General features: G+C 44.7%; 1 protein-coding gene across 8 annotated transcripts in view; it reads right to left on the minus strand.

Annotated features, from left to right (window-relative positions):
• FN1 (fibronectin 1) overlaps positions 1–21,736 on the minus strand; it is a 53,708-nt gene that overhangs the window by 9,456 nt on the left and 22,516 nt on the right. For 3 of the 8 annotated variants that reach the window (XM_080598741.1, XM_080598742.1, XM_080598746.1), the window contains exons 19-36: positions 21,256–21,528; positions 17,675–17,941; positions 16,066–16,160; positions 15,429–15,597; positions 15,067–15,153; positions 14,160–14,351; positions 11,559–11,831; positions 10,324–10,506; positions 9,243–9,332; positions 8,358–8,627; positions 8,020–8,136; positions 7,427–7,591; positions 6,548–6,703; positions 5,631–5,744; positions 3,672–3,941; positions 1,608–1,795; positions 414–501; positions 54–230 (exon numbers count right to left, since the gene is read on the minus strand). In XM_080598741.1, the coding sequence (XP_080454867.1) occupies positions 54–230; positions 414–501; positions 1,608–1,795; positions 3,672–3,941; positions 5,631–5,744; positions 6,548–6,703; positions 7,427–7,591; positions 8,020–8,136; positions 8,358–8,627; positions 9,243–9,332; positions 10,324–10,506; positions 11,559–11,831; positions 14,160–14,351; positions 15,067–15,153; positions 15,429–15,597; positions 16,066–16,160; positions 17,675–17,941; positions 21,256–21,528 (3,174 nt within the window). The remainder of the gene's footprint in view (positions 1–53; positions 231–413; positions 502–1,607; positions 1,796–3,671; positions 3,942–5,630; positions 5,745–6,547; positions 6,704–7,426; positions 7,592–8,019; positions 8,137–8,357; positions 8,628–9,242; positions 9,333–10,323; positions 10,507–11,558; positions 11,832–14,159; positions 14,352–15,066; positions 15,154–15,428; positions 15,598–16,065; positions 16,161–17,674; positions 17,942–21,255; positions 21,529–21,736) is intronic. The other 5 variants (XM_080598745.1, XM_080598743.1, XM_080598748.1 and 2 more) reach the window with 3 other exon arrangements.

Here is a 21,736-nt window from a genome sequence, read left to right on the forward strand (position 1 = left end):
CAAAGCAAGAACCCAGCATACCTGCTGACGGCCTGCTGAAGCATCTCACTCACCAGTGATAGTGTAGGCCCTGACATCAGGGCTGATGGTCCTCTGGATGGGGTTCTGGCCACTTGCTGGGATGGCATCGATTTGGAAGCCAGTGATTGTCTCGGTCTTGGTTCTCCAGGTAATGGTGATGGTTGTCTCTGTGGCATCTGTCACACGGGCCCTGCGAGGTGGACTAACATCTGCACCAGAAGGAAAAAGTCTCCTGTCAGTACTGCGGGGATTGTGAATCTTACCGACTAAATGTGAAGGCCTTTGTTGGAGCTTAGTGTAGAGCCTTGCGTTTGACACAGAGTTTGATCTGTCTCTGGGCCTCCTCACCCAGCACAGAATATCTGGTCATTTGAGAAGGATCCCCCACTTACTTTCAAGAGTGGTCACCACCCCCTGGGCAGGTCGGCTGGTCAGAGAGTCCTTCAGTGCATACACACTCACTTCATACTTGGTTGCCACCTAGAACAGAAGTTGTTACACCACATTATGACAAGGACCTGACAGGGAGAAATGCCCTTGTGTTTGGTAAAGCCCCATTTCTTTGTCACCAGTTACTGAGGTATGAAACCTTAAAAATAAACCAGTGAGGGATTAACGGGATGATTCTAATGATTTCCACCTGTCATAAAAGACATGGACCCTGATAAACAGTAGCGTTGATAATGCTATTAGTGTACATGTGTGCACCCAGGAGCAGAGGAAATCCTGGAAGAAGCTTGTCATCCCTCATTTTGGGATCTCTGTGCTTCACAGCTCACTCTTCAGGAAAAGCTAATTCCTATCCTGTTTCTCCTGGGGTTAATGGATGCCATTTGCTATGATAAGGTGCTCTTGCTGTGAAGAAAAGAGAATAGTGGAAGTTAAAGCTTTAAGCATGGTCTTTAGTCTTTGACTGCATCGAACCAGGAGTCCACTTAAATTAGAATGTATTTTAAGGCTCACTTTTCAAAATGATTCATAAAACTCCTTAAAAACAGATCAGTAGCTTTTTAAGATAGCAGGCACCCTAAGAGCAGTGATTTTCGGCATTTTCCAGTACACGAACTACTGAAATGTTTCCAGTGGAGAAGATGGCTATATAGCAAATTTAAGCATACCCATAAAAGACCTGCATTTTTACTTACATTTTGCAGATGTCTTAGAAATAGACAAGACTGCCAGATCTCCCATATCACAGCTTGAAAACCACTGGATAAGGTCACTTTATCTGACCTCTTTTGTGAAAGATGTGTAAAAGCATTTTTCTGGGTTGCTGTTGATTGTGAACCTGATTATTTGCATTTGATTAAGGCATCCAGTTTCTGTGCTAAACAAGGGGGGGGGGGGGGGGGGGGGGAGGAATGCAGATTCAGTAGGCCAGTTCCTCGCCTTTTAAAAACTATGATAATGAATAGTTACAGCTGATGGCTAGTGAGACGTCAAACAGAGTCAGACCCCTAGGAACTGTAATGAGCTACTCCAGCTGAGGTTTCCAACCCAGGAATTTTAAATGGGTTCAAGTTTTAACATTTCCCTCTCATAGCACACCAAAACACACTTCTCTGCATCGCACAAAGGAAAGTTACCATTAATCCAGACACAACGGCAGATGTACTGTCCGGAGAAAGGTTGATTTCTTTCATAGGACCAGTCTTCTCTTTGGGGTTCACTCTGACTCTGTAGCCAGTTAGACGAACGTTTGGTGCATTCCAGTTGACAGTAAGACTGGTGGGAGTTACCTGAGTAAACTGCAGGTTTGTTGGAGGTGGGATTGCTGCAGAAATCAGGATTGGCACACGGTTAGTTTGAAGGAGATGATGGTCTCAGATAAAACAGTATCCTGTCCTGAACATGAGACAGTTTCAGGCCTGAAATACATGAGGGGGAAAGCAGTGTGCTTTCTGCAAACACAGGTGCACAGCACCGTGGAAGGGGATAAGGCATTCAGGAGGAGATTCTCAAGTCTGTGGTAAGCCTTTTCTGGAGAAATAAGGAGGAGGTCTCATTGCTTCAACCCTGAAGTTAGGTGAGTAACAACACTGAGATACAAGGTGAATGCTTTGGGAGGTGCTTACACCTGTAGTAGGCCAATCTGTTTTAATTCTTCTGCCTGCCTCTGCTTTTCATCAGATGGCTGGTAGTTTAGTCCTGCTTCACTTGTCTCTCTCTGTTCATTTCTAAAGCATGACTGATGTTTTACAAAAGTAAGTAGGAAGCAGGCTCAGGAATCGCAAAGAGGATATAAAAATACTGCCAAATGCAGAGGGGAAGCATTTTACAGCCACTTACACAAGTGTAAATTACTACACAGAGAGCAAGGCAATGGAAAAGCAGAGCTGTGGTGGCCGTAAGGCTCATCACAAGAGGCTGTTTGTGAGCTAATATATCTGATATCTTTAAAAACAAATGCTTGCATAACACAGGAAGCATCTGCTGAAACATCTTGCCTTACTGTTTGTAATCCTCAGGCTGTAAACAGGGAAAAATATTCCTTACTATAGTGCCCCCTATTAGCATATTGCTGTGAAGTTTTCTAATTTTACAGACTGGAAATAAAAGATGTTTCTCCCTTGCTGCTTTGCTCAAGCAGAGCTCAATCTAAAGGCCATAAGAGTCAATGGAAGTCTTGAATGGCTTCAAATACACCTCTGAACAACCCACAAAGGGTGAGCCACAGAGAGTGGGCTTTAAAAAATTACTCTATTTGCATTTTTGGCAGGTAGTCAGCCAGCTGTTTCAATCATTACAGCACTTTGCTTCAGTTTAGTGCAGCAATCTGAACACTAGGAACCACTGTCTTCATTACTGCCCTGGAATTAGAGTGCCAACTTTTCATCCACAAATGAATGGGAAACCTTTATTACAAAGGTGCTACTGCGACATGTCTGGCACTGTGCAAGCTTTGTAATGAATTCCATATTGCTAGAAGTAATTGTATCTCAAGGAAGAGTTTCCTTTTCCTTTCTCACAAAGGGCTTTTAAATGTGTTCTGCTCTGGGTTGGATCAGACTGGCACATCAGGGAATGCGGTCTCCTGAACAGAGAATGCCCTGTTCTTGTGGAGATGACGTGAGTGCAGGGTGCGGGCATACACACGGGCTGCAGTCCTTAGGGCAGTGCCAGTGAAGGATGCAGAGGCTCTGAGAGACCTCAAAGCCAACCAGTCTCCAAGCTTTTCACACTGATCTGTTCAATGAGGAGGTGAGGACCCTGGGGGATGGAAGCTGCCCTAGTCTCTCTGGTTTTGGTAACTGCTTCTGGTCACAGGGCCCCCAAACCCTACAGACAAGAGAAGAGTGTGGTGAGAGGGTATTCCCACCAGGCGTTAGGCTCCCTGACTAGGGACTGAACATTACCAATCCACTCGAGGACTGAGAAAAGGCTAATAAAGCAGCATCCCTCCTTTCCCTGCAATCTGCTTCTTCATTCCAGCTGGTCTTTCCTGCACGCTCTCCCTTCCCCAGTGCATCCGCAGGCCGACTTGGCTGGCAGCCAGCTCTCCAGTGCCAGCTCCGCGTCTCTCGGGAGCAATCACATCCCCTTTGCTGCCCCCGGGGCTTCCCCAGGGCCGAGCACCAGAAGCACACTTTACCCAACGGGGCAGAAGCCGCCGCTGCCATGGCCTGCTGGGCGTGTAGTTAGAGGTGTACCTGTGGACTGGGTCCCAGTGAGGGGCAGGCTCTCCATGTCATCGTATATGGCAACGATATTGATAGTGTACTCAGAACCTGGCCTGAGGCCATGCAGCTCAGCAGTGTCTTCTTCGCCACCTGGGGCCGGCAATAGCTCATGGATTCCATCCTCAGGGCTTGAGTAGGTCACCCTGTACCTGGTGACTTGCCCCTGCGGGCTTTCCCAAGCAATTTTGATGGAATCAACATCCACCTCAGTGAATGTTAGTCCTTTAGGGCGGTCAATGTCTGTTAGGCAAATTAACGGTAAGAGGTTAAGTGATAAAAAGCAGGTTGTGGGTGAGGAAAATAAAAAGCTTCTCTATTACATGCAAAGCAGTTTTCGGTTTTGCGCGGGCGAGAGGGTACTTGATTCTCCTCTGTGCTGCACCTTGCACACATGCTTACGCCTGTGCAGAGTCAGGCTGACAGTCTGCGGGTGCCAGACAGCAGGAAGGCACTCTTAGCCTCGCTGAACACCTTCAAGGCAGGCAGGACACCAATCTGTACCTGCGTCTGAATCCCCTTGGCACTGGAACCCCCTTCAGACAAGTCCAGCAGCATTAAGCTAGCTTCAAGTGTTCAAGAGAAAAAAATTAAATATCTGGCTATCTCGAGACCTGTTTCTGTCCGAGCGGGTACGTGGTGCCCAGTGCTAAAGGCAGCCAGACAACCCAGCTGACTTGGTAAGTTTGCGTTCATGCTGCGTTAGCTTTTCACTATCGTCAGCTGCTGTGTGAAGCACCAGTCCGAGGAGAATCAGTCCCACTATTTTCTTTCATAAATTAACATCCAATTAACACACCTATCAAGAAAATTACTCAGTATATTATATTTTAAGATACCAGTTAGGAACAAAAAACTTTTCAGCTCTGTATTGAGTGCACAGAATGTCCACAGGTGCAACTGGTTGATGCACACACTTCCTAATTAGACCAATTAATTAGATTTTCCTAGAAAGATTTGAGCTTGGTGCTAGACTGCAAGGTAAGTGAGCCTTGCTCCATACAAGTCTACTGTGGCTACACAGAGCTATACCATCTGTTATACATAATAAAAGGAACTATAATACCATTTTTATATTGGATCCAAGTTATGCTCATCTAAAAGATTGCAACTTTTTTTTTTTTATTTGCCTTGTTATGTTAGTCCTGAATTTTCCACATTTTCTAGTTGGCAAAGATGATTTTTTTCCAGGAACTTTTTGGTTCAAAATTGATGTGAACTTTCCCCTTCTCTGAAAAGCTTCAGCGAAGTGTCTGTTGTCTTTAGGACAGTCCTGCAACTGTTTGTGGCTGAGCTGTGGTTTTGAATGCAAGCTTGAGCACAGGAATAGTGTATATGGAAATCCCTACCTCAGAAGTGTCCCTGAAAAAGGCACTTTACAGAGGCACCCTTCTGAATTAATTGCATGTTCCCTCTTGCTTCCTCTGTGATCAGAGCAGTACTGTCCAGGCAGATAGAGCAACTGGAGGGCAGCATTCTTTTATTTTGGTAGTGCCTAGTCACAAATTCTTGGTAACTCATGCAGTTTCCTTTACTCCCTTGCACAGGACAAATGCTCCCAAGCTCAGTCCAGTCCCTTAACAGTAATCACCTTTGCCAACTAGCTCCATAAAGGAGATCTTCGCACATTTTTTTCCACTGATTGGCTGAAGGCAAAGCCCAAAGAGACTTTGTGGCTTTAGTGAAAGAAAATCAGAAGTGCAGTATTTTGTGGGGTGGAGCGTTGCATTTTGCCAGCGTCTGGGGGAGAAGGACTGCATTTTTGCCAGCATCTGCAATTTAGGTGCGTGGTACTTATCGCAGGGCAAGCCATCTTGCATTCTCCTGGGATCTGGGCACCTGCCGCTTAGTTTCACTGGGGATGTGATACTGCATGGTAGATTCAGACATCAATAAATAACACGTTTTGTTACCGCAAAGTGAAATACATACTGGTGACAGCTGTCTCCACCAAGGGGAGGCTCTCTCCGTTCTGATTCTGAGCGTAGACACTGACCATGTACTCAACTGTGGGCTGCAGACCTTCAATAGTGACTTGTGTTTGATCTGGCAGGGAAAGAACAACATTAGTCTGTCTGCAGCTGCACAAAGCTGCAGAGCACTGGTCTCCAGGCAGTCTTGGATGAAGGGCCTATATTAGTCATTTCATGATTGAACATTAAAATGAGACAAGTTTGACACATCAGGTTTAAATTCTGCTTGCACTATGCTTCTCTGACAGTGCAGGACAAGGCACCTGCAATTTGCACCTGCTCAAAGGCCCCACAGCTCAAAGGGAGATTAACACAGTAGAAAAAGCAAGATCTGACCAGTTCTTGTTGTTTTCTGCGATAGGATTGACCATTAGCCCAAATGCAGCACAGGCACGCCTGAGCAATGAGCTCTGTAAATCCCACAAAACCTTCTGCCCGTGTTCCTGAGAACAACCTGAGAGATGGCTGGCCCTCTTTATGGTCACAAGATCAAGGCTGTATGTAGCAGGGACCAAGTTCCATATGCTGTGACTAAGGGACAATGTGACCTTCAGAAGGATTTTAGTGGAAGTTTTGCTGGATGGTAGAAAATCCAATAGCATTCACTTAAAAATCCAGATACCTCTCAGATACACTGAGGTTGTCAAGAACAAACCTTTGCAGCAGAGTGGCATCACAGAAGTGTCAAGTTTTCAGGGCAAAAATGTGCCCTAGCTTCTGCTGGATGAGACTTCAGTGAAGTTAGCAGGATGGAAGAAAAGTGCAAGCAGGAAAAAGTTTGGTTTAGAGCATATGCCTAGCGCCTGATGGTGCCGATTCTAGTGGTTCAGTCTTGCATGCTTTATAGACCTGTTGAAGGATGTCGTGTACTCTTACCTGGAGGGACATTTTTCGTTTTTGTGGGTCCATGGCCTTTCTTGGGGACAGCTGTCACCCGATATCCTGTGACTGGGGATGTTGAAGGGAGCCATCTGATGCTGATACTGTTGTCCTGGACATCGGTAACTTGCATCTGGGATGGTGTGTCTATTTCTGGGCAATAAAAACAGGTTTTCTGAGTACAATGCTACAGGAAACTCTCCCTCCACTGTTACCTCCTAGATGAATTTTATTCATCTCTCTTTTCTAGGCTGTGTTTCTTGGAACAGAAAGCATGAGGGACAAATAAATAGCAGCACGTTAGCCCAGAGCAAAAAGGTCTTAACCATGCTATATGGGTGACAGACCTTGTATAAAGGTTAGTTGAGGATTTCTGTTATTTTTAAAGGTTACTAAATGCTTTCATCTGCAGCTACGGTAGGAGTAGGATTATGCTAGATCCAGACCACGAGCGAGAAGAGAGTCCTGGAGTTAGAAATCAGGTCTCATTGCAGTCACAGTGCACCAGAAGCACCAGAGTTGAGCCAACCAGGACTTCTGATATGACAGCCCAACAGGATTTCCACTCCACAATGAGCAGTCAAACATTGATTGTCCCCATCTGGACTCCACTTGGTCTCCCCTCCTCCAAAATTCTGAGTCTGCGATCCCCCTTCAGTGTCATGTACTTATCATGCTGGGCCACCGTTACATGCAGCTCCACTGAGAACAATGGGCTTAAAACACAGCCCAGGGCTTCTAACAGAAACCAGGGATCAGTGCCAACTTTATGGGGGGTAAGCCAAAAAAATCTTTTTTTTTTGTTTGTTTGTTTGTTTGTTTGTTTTGTTTTTGGTGAAGTTTTTGGTGGGGTTTTGTTGTACAGACAGGTCTCACCTGTTTTGTAGGTGACAGTAACTGGCTTGCTGCTGGCAGGGCTGTCTCCACGACCAGTTACAGCATACACGGTGATAGTGTAGTCCACGCCAGGTTTGAGGCCAGTGATGGTAGCAGTGGACACGGTGCCAGGGACTGTAAACTCCTGTACAGGGCTGCTTCCACCTGAAGAGGATGGGGTGGAAAAAGAAGTGTAATGGATCTCTTCAAGTATACATTTTCAATCATAAAAAAAACCACAAGACAATCTTATATGCATTAAGTTGAAGAGAGGATGATGTTGATTTCAGTGAATTTTGCGTCAGTTTTTTTCGGTCCAACCCAATGAAAAATTAAATATGCACACAGAACCACCTCTAAAATGACTGGAGTGCTCCAAATGCTCCTTTTTGCAGGGGGAAGATGAAGATAATTTGTTCTCCTGCAAAAATAAACCTTGTATTTGACAATCTTCTTTAAACATGCTGCAAAGATCTTAAAGAGAGGGGTTTTTGTCTGCTGCAGTCAAACTTGTCTTTGCAATTTGCTGTGGCTTTCCGATAGCCTCAGACTAGATCTGCTGGTCTGCAACTGCCAGAGCAGCTTGCCCTCACCTGTTTCACCATAAGTGATCCGGTAGTATCTGACTGTCACTGCAGGAGCATCCCAGGAGATCACAAGGCTGGTTGGGCTGGTGGGGGTAACTTCCAGGTCCCTTGGAACATCAGACACTAGAAACAGAAGTGAGAGGGAGTCTGCACACAACATACATCAGTACAGATCACACCCATCACACTGTACTTCTCTGCTTCTCATCTGTCTTAGTTCTAGCACAGCGCACACATCTACAAGTGATGTATCATATCTGGTTTTAACAGCATCTACCTCACTAAAGGACACCCCAAATCCTCAAGGCAACTTTTAGTCAGCTTACTCGTCCCTCAAGGCTTACCTGTTGTTTGCTGGCCGACCAAGGGCACGCTCTCCTCCCTGCCGTTGACGGCAATGATGCTGACCACATACTCGGTCCCTGGGAGCAGGTTGGTAAGAGTGATGGAGTTCCGTGAGGGGGGCACGCGGTCCTCCTTGGGCTTGCTGGGACCATGCTCTGGGTGATACCGGATTCTGTAGCCGGTGATGGTGGCACGAGGAGCAATCCAGTGGACGGTGAAAGAGTTGGCAGTTATATCCGAGAAGTCAAGGCCAGTGGGGGAATCGAGACCTGGGTATTTCAAAGAGACAAGAGACTGAGCTCAGCTGAACAACTAATCATCACCACTGTCTTGTTGCATGAAGCTCAGTACCATGACCCTGCCGTATCTTAAGCCAAATGCTATTCAGCTGTGGAACTAAGCACACACATGTTCAGGATCAAAGCAAGATAAACAAGTGCTGGAACACAACTGCAGGAAAGTGTACGGCAACTTTGGTCAACATCTGAAGTCTTCTCTAAATAACCAGTCTGACTTGTTTTAATATTTGTTCTTACACAGACAACACAACATAAAGCAGCACACAACCAGCAAGCTCTGTTACAGCTGTAAAACAAAAGTCACCGACGGATACAATAGGCTCTGCCTAGGCTCGTTCTCAGGCACACATGACTGGTACATTCACATGAGGGTCTATGATGCTCTATTTAGAACCAGAAGTTGTAGTTCACACCGAATGAGATATTAGACGTCCTAGTATTTCCCAAGTTGTGGATTTGCATTGCTCTTTGATATCTATCTGACGGTCTGTCAACAAGGTGACCACACAAGCAAGGGCAGCAAGATCAACTTAATGGATGGCACTAATTAATGCATTAAGCATGTCTTATGCGTTGTCTAAGTACCTGTTTTCTGGATTCCAGACAAAGGTGCACTCTCATGTTGCTCAGAAACACTGTAGACTCTCACAAGATATTCAGTACCAGGGAGCAGATCTGTGGAGTTTAAGTAAAGGGGTTTAGACAGATTTCTTTACTAATGACTAGAAGTCACTTAAAAAGCTATGCAATTTTAATTGTGTTTATGGGGATAATCGGGTTTTACCTGATGGAAGATCTGAGCCTTCGTGACAGTCAAACTCAAATCTTTTTTTGTGGCATTACTGTTGCCAGAAATGTTTTAGCCTGAAGGAGCACAGTATCCTGTATCACTGTGTTCTTAAGTTGTGGGGACTGGCTAGAAGCAATGAGTTTTCATCACAGCCCCTTCTAGCTATCTAGTTATGTACCAGGGTAAAGCTTTAGCTGATATAAACTGAAACAGAGCTAGGGATTTTCAACACAGCTATTCTAATTTACATGAGCTTCAGATCTGGACCCTTATTCTAAAAAGAGCTATTGTCTTTCACTCAACCAATCCAATTCCAGGATGGGGAAAAAAAACCTTGAAGTAAAACACAACTTTTGCACCAGCAAAAATTAACTCAGTTTTTGAAAAGTGCCCAAGATTTTTTGCCATGTCCCCTGAAGTTCCAAACAGTATTTATCTTCTGGTCCCAAATATACAGAACCAAAGGAACAATGACCTTTGGCACATTCTGATCGCCCCTGCCCGCCCCCCCCCCCCCTCCCCCAAACCTCTGCACTATAGGTCCTTGTCTTCTTTGGCAAACTAAGAGAGTAATATGTATTTACTCTTAATACCTAACCAGGCTGCAAAGCAAAGCAATTACCCCATACTCTGATTCACCACCGTCCTTGGACTGATGGGAAAAGCTTTCCTGTGGTTTGCTTTTAACTTAGTTAAAGCAAGTGGCCAAAATCCACCTGTGTGCGTTTGCATGAGGCTACTTTGACATCAGCTTGTATCAGCTGGGAGTTTGGCCAGTTATACTTAGAGCAAACAGTTTTCTTTTCCCTCATCTTATGCCACATCTCCACCCATATATAAGGGGCCTCTTATATTTGTCTTATGTAATTCTCTTACTTGTTAAGATCACCATGTTGTCAGAGGGTGAAATTGTCAGCTCTGCAACATCTTCATCCTTCTTCACAGGTGAGTAGCGCACCAAGAAGCTGCTCAGCACGATGGAAGTTGGTGCAGTCCACGTCACTCTCATAGTATCAGGCCCCACATTAGTGAAGCGGAGGTCAGTGGGAGGAGGCACAGCTACATAGCAAAGAACAAATATACATTAATCTTCTCTGATACATAAAAGCTGATTGAGACACATGTTTAGGGAGTCACTAGAGAAAATATCTCATGCATAACAGACTACTGTGTCAGATCCATGCAAACAGACTTCTAGACTACATTTGGTTCTACTACTGTTAAGAGAAAAATACGCCTGTACTGCTGTCAGGCTCCTTTAGCCTCCTGGCATTTCCCAATACTTTAAATATACCCTGCGGGGCTAATTTGAAAACAAGGTAGCAAGTTTCAGTAATGTGCTTCTTGCAGCTGGATTTCATATTACAGATGTGGAGCCAAGAGAGGTTTAAAGTTGCCATACAGCAGCTTACAGCTGGAAAAGTCATCTCATCTAGAATTCATACATGCACACACAGGAGAGGAGAGGGTATACCACTAATTTCCTATGACTACTTCTACTTGTGTTGAAGGATTTACAGCCTCCGGACTTTCAGACACAATAGGATTTCATGCAAGAACCAGTTTTCAGCTCGCCTTCTGCCCATGCACTATAGAGACCCTTGACGGTGTGACATGGCTGTCAATGGCATGTCCTCAGGGAGTGGTGTTTCATCTGCGTCCTTTAGGGCATTGTGGAAAGAGTGGGGCCACCACTGAAACAAACTGCTAGAGGCTCAAATAGCTCTCAAGGCTACAAATAAGCTGGAGGGTGCCTGCTGAACTGCTTCACCCTTCGGCACTCTGATTTTGGGGAACCACAGTTTAAATGTCTGGTGTATATATAGCTCGTGTTTCACACTCTCGATTCCAACTGGATCCCAGAAATCTGAAGGTGAATGAGACTTGCAAGCCTGCAGCCATTCACAGTATTAAAATGCCTCAAATTAGAAAATTGAGCAGTGCATATCCAGCCCCAGCTGCCATTTAGAAAAAGGATTAAGCTGGGTTTGTCTGTCTTTCCCCCAGTGAGTGGCTCAATTCCTCTTTGGACAAAGCCCTGTCATCCCAACAGCTAGTGACAGCATGAAACACCGTCCATGTCACGAAACACAGAAGTTTTCAAAATTCACCCGTTTGCTGTGTCAGAGTGGTAGGGGCGCTCTCTCCGCCATTAATGAGTGTGATTACACTGATGTCGTAATCAATGCCCGGCTCCAAGCCTGTGACTGTGTAGTATCCTACTGAGGAGTCCACAAAATCTTCAAAAATAGGGACACTTTCTCCTGCCGCAACTACTGTGATGCGGTACCCAATAATGGTGGAGGCATTTAACGGGGTCCACCTCAGGCCGATGCTTGAGTCAGTTATGTCAACAAAGCTTAGGTCAGTGAGTTGGGGCACCTCTAATGAGTTAAAGAGCAAACGGAAGAGGCAAAGACACACAGAGGCAAAAGAAAGACAGGGGAGAAAAAAGCAGTGGTCATCACTATTAACATTGACAGAACTGTGGAAGCAATTGTGGTGATATGAAGACTTTCTCTTAGGGGTTGGGGGAAAAAGGAATTTGGGGAAGGGGAGGGTGTTGGGGTATTTTTGCAATTTATTTTGTACCCTTCTACGCAGTCTCCAGCTGCCTCACTGGGCAGACAGAAGCTGAAACCCAGATTCCCCCAAGACAATGTTCTTTCAATTCAGACATACAATTTTCAAAAAGGCCTGCAACAGGCCAGCCACTGATGAGACAAAGAACCATCATTTTCTGACAGAGGAAAAAAGCACACCCCAATTATTTTTTCCAAGTTAAAAACAAAAGAACAAAGTTTATTAGTGTATAAATAAAACAAGCTGATCTGAAATAGTGATTGACCTAGAGATTTTTTTGTCTTGTTCAGATGTTAAACTTAACTTTTATCATTGGGATCATAAAAATATCAACCCCTTTGAAGGGGATGAATTGACCTACACCACCAGCCAGTGAGAACCATCATAAAGCTTCAGTGAGGATCACCCACTATCCAAACTACTTACAGTGGACTTGGAAAAAAGTCTCAGATACCTGTAATGGCTTGAGGGTCTGGCCCAGAATTCCTCAAGTTCTACTTACCACTAACTGCTGTCAATATACGTGCTAAAAAAGATGATCCAGAACAGTGAATAACAAAAGACTTTTTTTTGAAAAGATGGCAAATGGTTAAAAATTAGCTTTAGATGGTATGTATTCTGTAAGAGTGAGAATGTCGCCATAATCAGAGGGTATGCCTGGACACGATGTGGCCAACAGGCTGACTTGATTCATTGACTAAATTTTTCAAAGCCTCAAACCTGATCCTCTGTAATGACCTTCTAGATTCTGCCTCAGTGTCTGTATGGCCAACAAGCACAGCTCTTCCTACAACATTTTTCCTATGGACATTATTCCTAAAGCAAAGCTGTTCCTTTCCTTTACATTAAGACCAACAGAACAAGGGTGAGCATGTCTATAAATGTTAGATGCATCTTTAATCTACAATGGTCAAACCTTCAGCTGCTCAAGTCAATAAACTGGTATTGACTTAAGCCACAAGATTTGGCTGTACAACTTTAGCCAGGTGATCCTGAAATCAGTGGGAGTTAATAGCTGCCTTTCCTCATTCAGGATCAGACACTGGCAGGTCAGTCAAAGATTCAAGGCTCAGTATCAGTTCTGTTGCACTGTTACATCTTAGCCTGAAAAGGAATTATGGGAGAGTAATATTGGAAGAGACTGACTGGCTTTAATAATAGTGGTTATGTTCTATTTTACTGTCCTGCCAGGACAAGAGGAAAAAAAAACAACTTATTTTACAGAATAGATGCTAAAAGTATCGGTTTTCTGTAAAATCATTGTTAATCCACATGGAATGCATGTATCATATCACCTTTAAAGAGTGCTAAAAGCCAAAGACATACATTCTTAGCTCTTTCTCACACCAGAAGATGGAAAAAGGGCTAAAGCTATTACTGCCTTAATTATGCAGTATCACAGTATTAGTTGACTCCCAGGGAGCATACAGCACTTCAGTGAAGCATGGAAATTTTAAAGCAGTGTTATATGAGCAAGCAAACAGTAGCCAGCATCACTTCAGGGCTGAGCAGAAACAAAAACAAACAAACAAGGCCCTCACAAAGGAAAATGAAATGAAGCCATCTGGGGAGATGGACATTAATTTTGCTAGTGTGGCAACAAAGGTAGTTTCTGCAGTCATCTCAGTATGTAATGGGAGATGGCACAGACCACTTGTGTCCCAGAAGATGGGCATTTCAGCCTCTGCCCTCTTCTCCATTGTGCTGATCTTCTGCCATTATTGCTGCCAAAACTTCCTTTGCTTGCATCCTATTCATACCCCTCCTCACCTACTTCCTACTCCCACTGGCTGTGCTCCAGATGCTGGGGCACTGCAGGGTCAAATAAAGTCTCTGCTGTTCTCCAGCTCTGAGCTGCACCAGCACTCATCTCTTTAATCATCATGTACTGCTGCACCAGCCCCATCTCCTTAACACCATGCTGTCTCTGGACAGAACATAGGCTGCCTACACTGAAGTGGGTATAAAAACTCCTGTCATACCATGGCACACAGCTATTCTGTTTCTTGAGACTAAATCCGACGTCCGAGCCTCTGCGATCAGACTAGCTGGAGTTCTGCAATGTAGAGCTCTCTGGCTTAACAATTTGAGTTTTGAGAAGCTAAAACTGCTGCTCATCCTTTTGTTACCTTGTGTGATGGTTTGGGAGATGGGGATGCTCTCCTGCTCGTCCTTGACTGAGTAAACACTGACGTTGTACTCCACACCCGGGTTGAGGTTTTCGAAGGTGCAGGTAGTCTGATCTGCACCTACCACTTCCTCCAAGGTGGAGCCCTGCTGCCCGTCGGTAGGAGCAGTGGTCACTCGGTAGCCACTAATTCCTGAAATACAGATATCCAGTATGCAGTAAACTCGTGCTCTATTTATATCAGGCATCAGTATAAACATCTAAGGCAAACATTACATTTCACAAGTGTTTTTGCCACCCCAAACCCAGCAGGCAAGAGGTTCCTTTGCCAAGCACTCTGAAATGAGCTCTGGGGGCACACCACCCTCACAGCATTATTTCAGTTTCCTGTGAGACCTTTCAAGGTGAAAAAAAATCTCATGACATATCAAGAAAAGATACATCTGCTGAGAGTGGAGTTTTCAAAAGCCTTTCAATCCTTGTTTTATGGGAGCCAATTGTACAGCTCCCAACAGATTCTACAGGGAAAGATCTTGAACACTTTCAGAAATTCCATGCTTACTCTCAATGGCATGAACTCATTCTTCACTGCCAAAAGTCTTTTTTGGGTCTATTTTGCTTTCCTGTTTAAACACCAGTTGGAATATTTGAAGAAATCCTTCAAATCCCTAAACCAGCTGAAATGATTAAAAGCATTTTAGATACCATTTTACATGGAATGCAAGTCATGAGAAGTTCTATGGCAGCCTATACTTAACTGTGAATTATATCCTTGGACATATCCAAAAATATATATTTTTTTCCTTAAATGGCTCAATAGCAAGCTTCCCATCAAGATCTTAGGCACTGTAGAATAAGCATTACCATTCTGGTACAACGGAGGGTTCAAGCACAGTGCATATAGCTACCTGGAGTTGTGCTTCTGTCCCAGGAGACTATCAGGATTCCAGTATCGGGATTGGGCTCCAGGCGCAGGTTGGTTGGTGGAGACAGGGCTGCAAGCATTCAGAGAAATTAATCATTTATGGCTCTGAGAACCACGTCAGCTCCCTCAGCATCCCTTCTCCCCACATTCTGTCCTCACCCTTCAGAGTTAGCTAAAAATACTATTCTGAAGCTGTGACCCTACATTGCATGAGCTAGTGCTACCGTCACCTACGCAGAGACACCTTCCAGACCACAGCAGGAAGAAGCTAGGACTCCCAGAAGACAGAGGAACACAGAGGAAGCAAGGGGAAGGAGTAATTATGGAAAAGCATAAGTGTCATACGTGTAATCACTCTCCTGATGATGGGAGTCTCTCTCTCCTGGCCGTCCATCAGGACGGTGAGGCTGTAGGTGTACTCCACTCCTGGGGTCAGGCCAGATATCACAATGCTTCCAGAATCAGAGATGACCTCCCGGGGAGCCTCTCCACCTTGGCTTGGGCGCACACCCAGCTGCAGAGAAACAGCAAGGTTTGCTTTTCAGTCTCAAATTACCTGTCCCAGGTAATTATCAGCATCCTGACTTGTCATCCAACGTGAGGGTCATGGGTCTGTATGCTTCACGCCAACCATTAGGCCTGTAGCTTGTTTTAGACATTCTGAGCTCAAGCTGAGTTGTTTCATACCCTCTGGTTGGAAACCTGACCTCTATAGGCCTTCACGGTCCTATCAGCAAACTGACTGCAGAAATATAGCCACAAGAGACCATGAGGCTTGTAAATAACATGTCCCACTGAGGAACATGACATGAAGAGGACATACTTGCATCAGCCTCTCTGATCTGCACCTGCCCCCTGTAAGTAGAATGTCTTTTCCACCTCTTTCCTTTGTGCAATGTTCACTGTAGTCCATAGTTATCAGCTACTATCACCACCAAATTGCAGAGAAGCAAGAAAAGCACCGGATTTTGTTTTCTCCTACCTTGAAACCAATCCTTGGGGCAGGTGTCCAGGTGATGACAATAGAAGTCTCAGTCACTTCTGTGTTGAAAGGAGGAACAGAGCCAACAGGCTGATCTGTGAAGTGAATTAACAGAGATTAGCTGCTGCGCTGGTGATGAACAGTTGGAAAACACAACCTAGGGCAGTCCAAATAGCCAAAGCTATGTAGTAAGATGCTGAACTGTATTAGTTTTGAAAAGCAAAAAGACAGATGACCTCTATCTGCTGCAGCATGCAAGTGGTCTAGTCATGGTCAATGTTTTTGTTGTTCCTGAGGAAAACCAGAATACTGAGCCAGGCCTCCTAACTTCTCTACCCATCCAACCCCAAGAATTTGGCAAATACTGTTTTTGGCATGATATCTAAAGTGTTCCTCTGAAAGCAGGTTTTTCCTTCACCCACCATATGCCATTCAAACAGCAGAACACTACACCCTTGTTTGTCATCCAGCTGTCCCAGCTAGGACCATCTCATCCCTCACATACATCTTCAGCTCTTTTGAAGTCAGAGTGAAAGAGAGCTCAAAGTCAATCTGAGGAATCTGTGGTCTCATTGATATCTGTGAGGAGTACCACACAGAAGCCAAGGCTTTTGTGTATCCCAGAATCAGTCTAAATAACTCCACTGCACTTAATCTGAATTGACCACACTAATACTGAAGAGATTGTTTATTCATTTATAGTCCCAAACTGGTGTGGTTTCATTCAGATCAGCCAGAATTTTAAGCCAATATTCATGTGAAGATATCCAATCATATCCTAATTGAGAAATATTTATAGATAAGACTGTCTCTGTCAGCAAAAAGCACCTCGCCAAGGTCAACAGTGTTACTGTGGTGATGAATTTAAACCCTTATTTTAACTTCACATTGTTATAAAATAAACCACATTCCCTTTTGAAAAGAGGATGTGGTTCTGGGCTTGGAGGGCTTTGAGTTTTGTCAGTTTATATGACTGCATCATTATTTAAAAAGGAAGTCTACTTGCTCTTTCTAGACGCACACGTGATTTTCTACAGAACTGCTTTTACTCTCAAGATCTGCTTAGTATTTCTTCCATGGAAGCTGCACAACTGTAAGTGACTGAGATCTTAAAAAGTGTGTAGAATGTAACCTTCGTGTTAGTTTCTGTAACTGCTGTTGCTTAGACAGCATGGTTGGGCTTGAGAAATGACTGCCTTCAGCTTTATACAAATAACAGATTAATTATTCCTTACCCATTTTAAGGGAACTGTTTGCTTTCCTTGATTTGCCATGCCAAAACCAAACAACTGGCAAGACCACAAAAAATTAAATGTCTTTGTTGTTCAGTTAACCAAAAACTGAGGTACCAGCAATGTTTCTACTTTTGTTTTTATTCATCAAGAAGCTGAAATATATTTTACTGAAAGCTTTTTGATGCAAATAACTCTTACTGCCAAAAAGTTCAGAAGGAAGAAAAAGGAATATTTCCCAAGCAGTTCTGCTGGATTGCCACTTCAAAAGGGTTCTTCTGTAAAGCAGTTCACAATAGCCACTTTCAGCACAAGCCTACAGTTTTGAGGAAGGGCCAGGGTACTAGGGAAGAGGAATATGTGCCTGTTATACTTACAAGTCGTGAAGACTCCAGTCTCTCTTGCACTTTGCAAGTCTTCTTTAACTGCCACGAGGTACACTGTGTACTCAGTGCCCGGCTGCAGGTTCCTGAGAAGGTACTTCGTGGCAGAAGGTCCCACGTTGTAGGTCCGTGGCTGGCCTCCTCTCGTGGGACCTGCAGTCAGCCGGTATCCTGTGATCACAGCACGGGGCCGCGTCCACAACACTAGCACCGAGTGCTCCGTGGTATTGAGGAATCTCAGGTTGGTTGGGGCATCAAGTTCTGGAATTAAAAAAAAGCAGAACATGCATCAGTTTTTTGGTTCAACCCCATCTCATCCCTACTTCCAAAGCACTTCCACTACCTTGCATAAAAACATGGGTGTAAAGTGAGGCTGTTGTGCCTGTATTTTAGGGCATTAGCATAACAGCAAGAAAGATGGAAGGTGGGGGCCATGAGGGAGCTGGAAATAGAAATGAAGTAACCATATCCATGTCTCAGTGCCACCCACTAATATGCACCGATCCTGGTTTTGGGCTCCAACCAAAGAAAATAAAAAAGACTCTGTGCCACACAGATCTGCCATACATGCCATCCCACAGGGCAGCCAGGCTCATGGCAGAGGCAAGACAGATGAACCCAACAGCTCTGATGAATTGCCATAGTTTCTCACGAATGCTGATTTATTTTTTTTTAAATTAGCTCAGTTTAGACTTGCCAGCATTAGCAAGACTGGAAACCTAACTTTAGCCCCTTTTCATCTGAAAGGATAAGTGTTTTTGAACCTTTGCCCAGTCCTCCTCTCTGCCCCCCTCAAAATCCCTTCCCAAAACAAAACACACCCCTGCCTTGTCCTTTTAATGACAAAATAACGAACAGTCAGCAGCTTTCTGGAGAAAACCAGCCTAGAGCTACTTAAAAATAACCATGCTGTGGAACTGACCATACAACAATCCTAGGCATGCTCATCTCTCCCACGGGAGTCATGCAACAGCTCTTATCAGGCTTCCTCCGCATTTTATCGCTACCTCTGGGAAGCTGCTGAAACCGTTCACCCAGAAAACTACACAAACAAGGGCCTGAAGTGACACAGCTTCTGAAGTGCTGCACTCGAGTCCCCAGCGAGTGGCAGAGATGTCACTGCCTTCAGCACAGGAGTTCTTGGGACAGGATGAGACTCAGACAGGGAATAACACTTGAGCAATTCTGTCCCACAGCAGGCAGCGTAGCACTGGCTGCAGCAAAGAGTTGCATGTCTACATGGCAAGCTTCCCCACCTTTTGCAGTCCCCAGTCGCATGTTGAAATTAATATCAGGGAGGAGAGGTTCTATCAGTGCTCTTTTTTTTGATGGCAAATGCCTTCCCCGGCCCAGCAAACAACATTTTTGTGATAAAATTAATGTTTTTCGTCACCCTCCCAGTGATTCAGAGCAGCAGTTGTTGCCCTTTTCCCCCTCTACCTGCTTGTTTTCTCCTTTTTTGAAGGGGGAAGGAAAAGGAAGCAAGGCCTTCCTTCTTCCATCCTTTCCGAAGATGAGGAAAATATTTCAAAGAGACAAAGGATGAGTGTGGCCCTCCCTAGGCCCCTCTCCAACCAGCAGGCTGAGAGTCAGCTTTCTCTCTTCTTGGTACTTAGGTCTGTGTTGAGTCCCATCTGACAAGGATTGCATCTTTATCCATTCGTAGTCTACAGTCCCTTTCTGCACAACTTAATTTGACAGCTCTATTAGGCTTTTATCACTTCCTCTCCCCATACTGAAGAAAAAAGGGGATGATACAAAGCCACACACACACTTGGGGTTTGTTTGTAGATTGCTCTTTAACGGAAGGCCGAGAAGAGAATCACATTTACACCGTGGGAAGAGACTTCTGCTGTGGGGTTTTCCTTGGGAACTCTGAATGATTTCTGTTTCCCAGGACTTTCGATTACAGGATGCAATTTATGTGAATACTTTCTGAAATGTGGTTTAGGCAGAGCAGTTAAGCAGATGATCACAGCCAAAGGAAAAGGATTCTAGACATTTGCTACTAGCCCTGCGCTCTCTGAATCAAGTGTCTGTGCTCTGATGCACACTAGTGTGTTGATTTTGAGACGGGCTCTACACCTATCCAAGGCTCCTGAAAACAACCACAAAACACTCACAGATCTGAGAGTTGAGCCCTTCTTTTTCTGCATGCTTCTGAAGAAGCTCAGATTCCTAAGCTGCATCCTTGCTATTGAAAGACTCATTTGAAATAGGAGAGGGCATTCACACCATCTGTGTCACACTACAGACAGGTACCCATGGCAAAAGGCAAACAAAGATCCTATTTCCCCTGCATAGTCAAGGGGGAGGCTCTACTCACAGTTCCTAACTTTATGGCTATAAGTAACTATTTCTCAAACAGCAGGACTATACTCAGATAACCCCGTTTCCTTTCCTTCCTTCTCATCTTTGTAGGAGTTGGGCTGGATTCTTAAAAGCTGCTTTTATTCACTGAAAAGTGTAAGAACAGCAGATGTGCATGGCTGAATTTAGATTTAGGTTGTCTCCCCCATCCCACCTGGGGAGAATGAGCAAGTGGCTGCATAGTGCTTACCTACCTGCAGGGTTAAACCACAAGGTGGTCCTTTGAATAATGTAACCTGGTTGAAGAACACCACAACACCTAGTCACCCTCCTACTGCCCGATAAACAGGATCTGTTCAAATAAACCAGGTCCCAGGCTCTGTCTGATCTGCTTCTCTTGGATCAAGAACAGAGATAACCGACCAAAACCATGCTCAACTCTTCCTCTTCCCTCTGAAAACCTACTTCTTGCCCACCCAATGCTCTTCTCTTCCATGTGCTTCTGCAAAGCAGAGAGCAATGCTTGACAGACTGTGCTTTGCTTCTCACCTTGCCTCACACCGGTGACATGTCGCACTGCCACTAGATCACTAGCAACAAGGTTCTGAGAGATCCTGCACACCCCTTCCCAAAAACACACGCTCCCTGTGACACTGTCAGCCTGTTGAGATCCCTGCAGAGCAGTTCCCTGGGTTTTACCAGGACAACAGTGAAATTTCTGGGGTGAGACAGGCTGTGGAAAGCCAGGACTGACCTGGTGAAGCTAAAATGCAGTCCTTTTAAATGACAAGGCCTGTCCCTACATGCACGTGCAGAACTCCTACCAAAGGCAGGAGCCAAATAGGTATGTGGCTGTCAGAAAGGAGATAGGGATTTTCAAAGCAGTCTCAGCAAGGCTCTTAAGTCATGCTGAAATCTGCCCTAAGGTATCCTCAAAAAAAATCACAGGCTGTGATCTGCACAGTAAAAGAACTGCAGGGCCCATCAATTCTCAGCCAGTAATAAAAAAGTTGAATTCCAGCCATACGAAATTGTTTTAAAGTGCCATGAGAGTTAAACTCCCATTGGAAAGCCCTGGAGGAGGATAAATCTGCTGAAGAGATCATTGTTTGACTGAATGAATTCCCAGCCCTGTCATCCTAGTTATGGGATACCTCCCGGGCTATAACTGGTGCACTTTAAGTGCTCTGTTTATACATTTCTCTAAGCGACAGAGGAATAAGCACTTCAAAAGGTTGAGAAAAGCATAAAGGGAAGACACTTACTGGTGGTTTGCTCTCCAGTCAAAGGTTTGCTCTCCCTGCCTTGGCTCACGGCAAAGATCTTAAAGAGATAGGTTGTTCCTGGGATCAGGTCAATAACTTCAGCAAAAGAGCTTCTGGTAATGGGCAGCCTCTGGCCATGCTGACCAGGGCGATTGACGGGGATTGCTTCCACCCGATAGCCAGACACTTGGCTCTGTGGTGGCGTCCACATGATGGTGACCTTGACATCAGACACTTCCACGAACTGCAGATCTCGGGGTGAAGGAACTTCGTCTGAAAGTAGGGAGACAAAACAGCATTAGAGGGAATCCTTAGTAACTGGTAGAAGCTATAGGTTTACATGGAAGAAAAAAAAACCTGGTTTTGATTCAACAATGGATAGCCCAAGAATATTTACCAAATAAATATCATGATAACCTTACCTTAAAGGCATATACACAAATTCCAAGACAATATTCAAGCAGACTACAATTCAAAGTAT

This window comes from Anser brachyrhynchus (genome assembly GCF_964034855.1).
Source record: "Anser brachyrhynchus genome assembly, chromosome: 7".
Classification (NCBI taxonomy): domain Eukaryota; kingdom Metazoa; phylum Chordata; class Aves; order Anseriformes; family Anatidae; genus Anser; species Anser brachyrhynchus.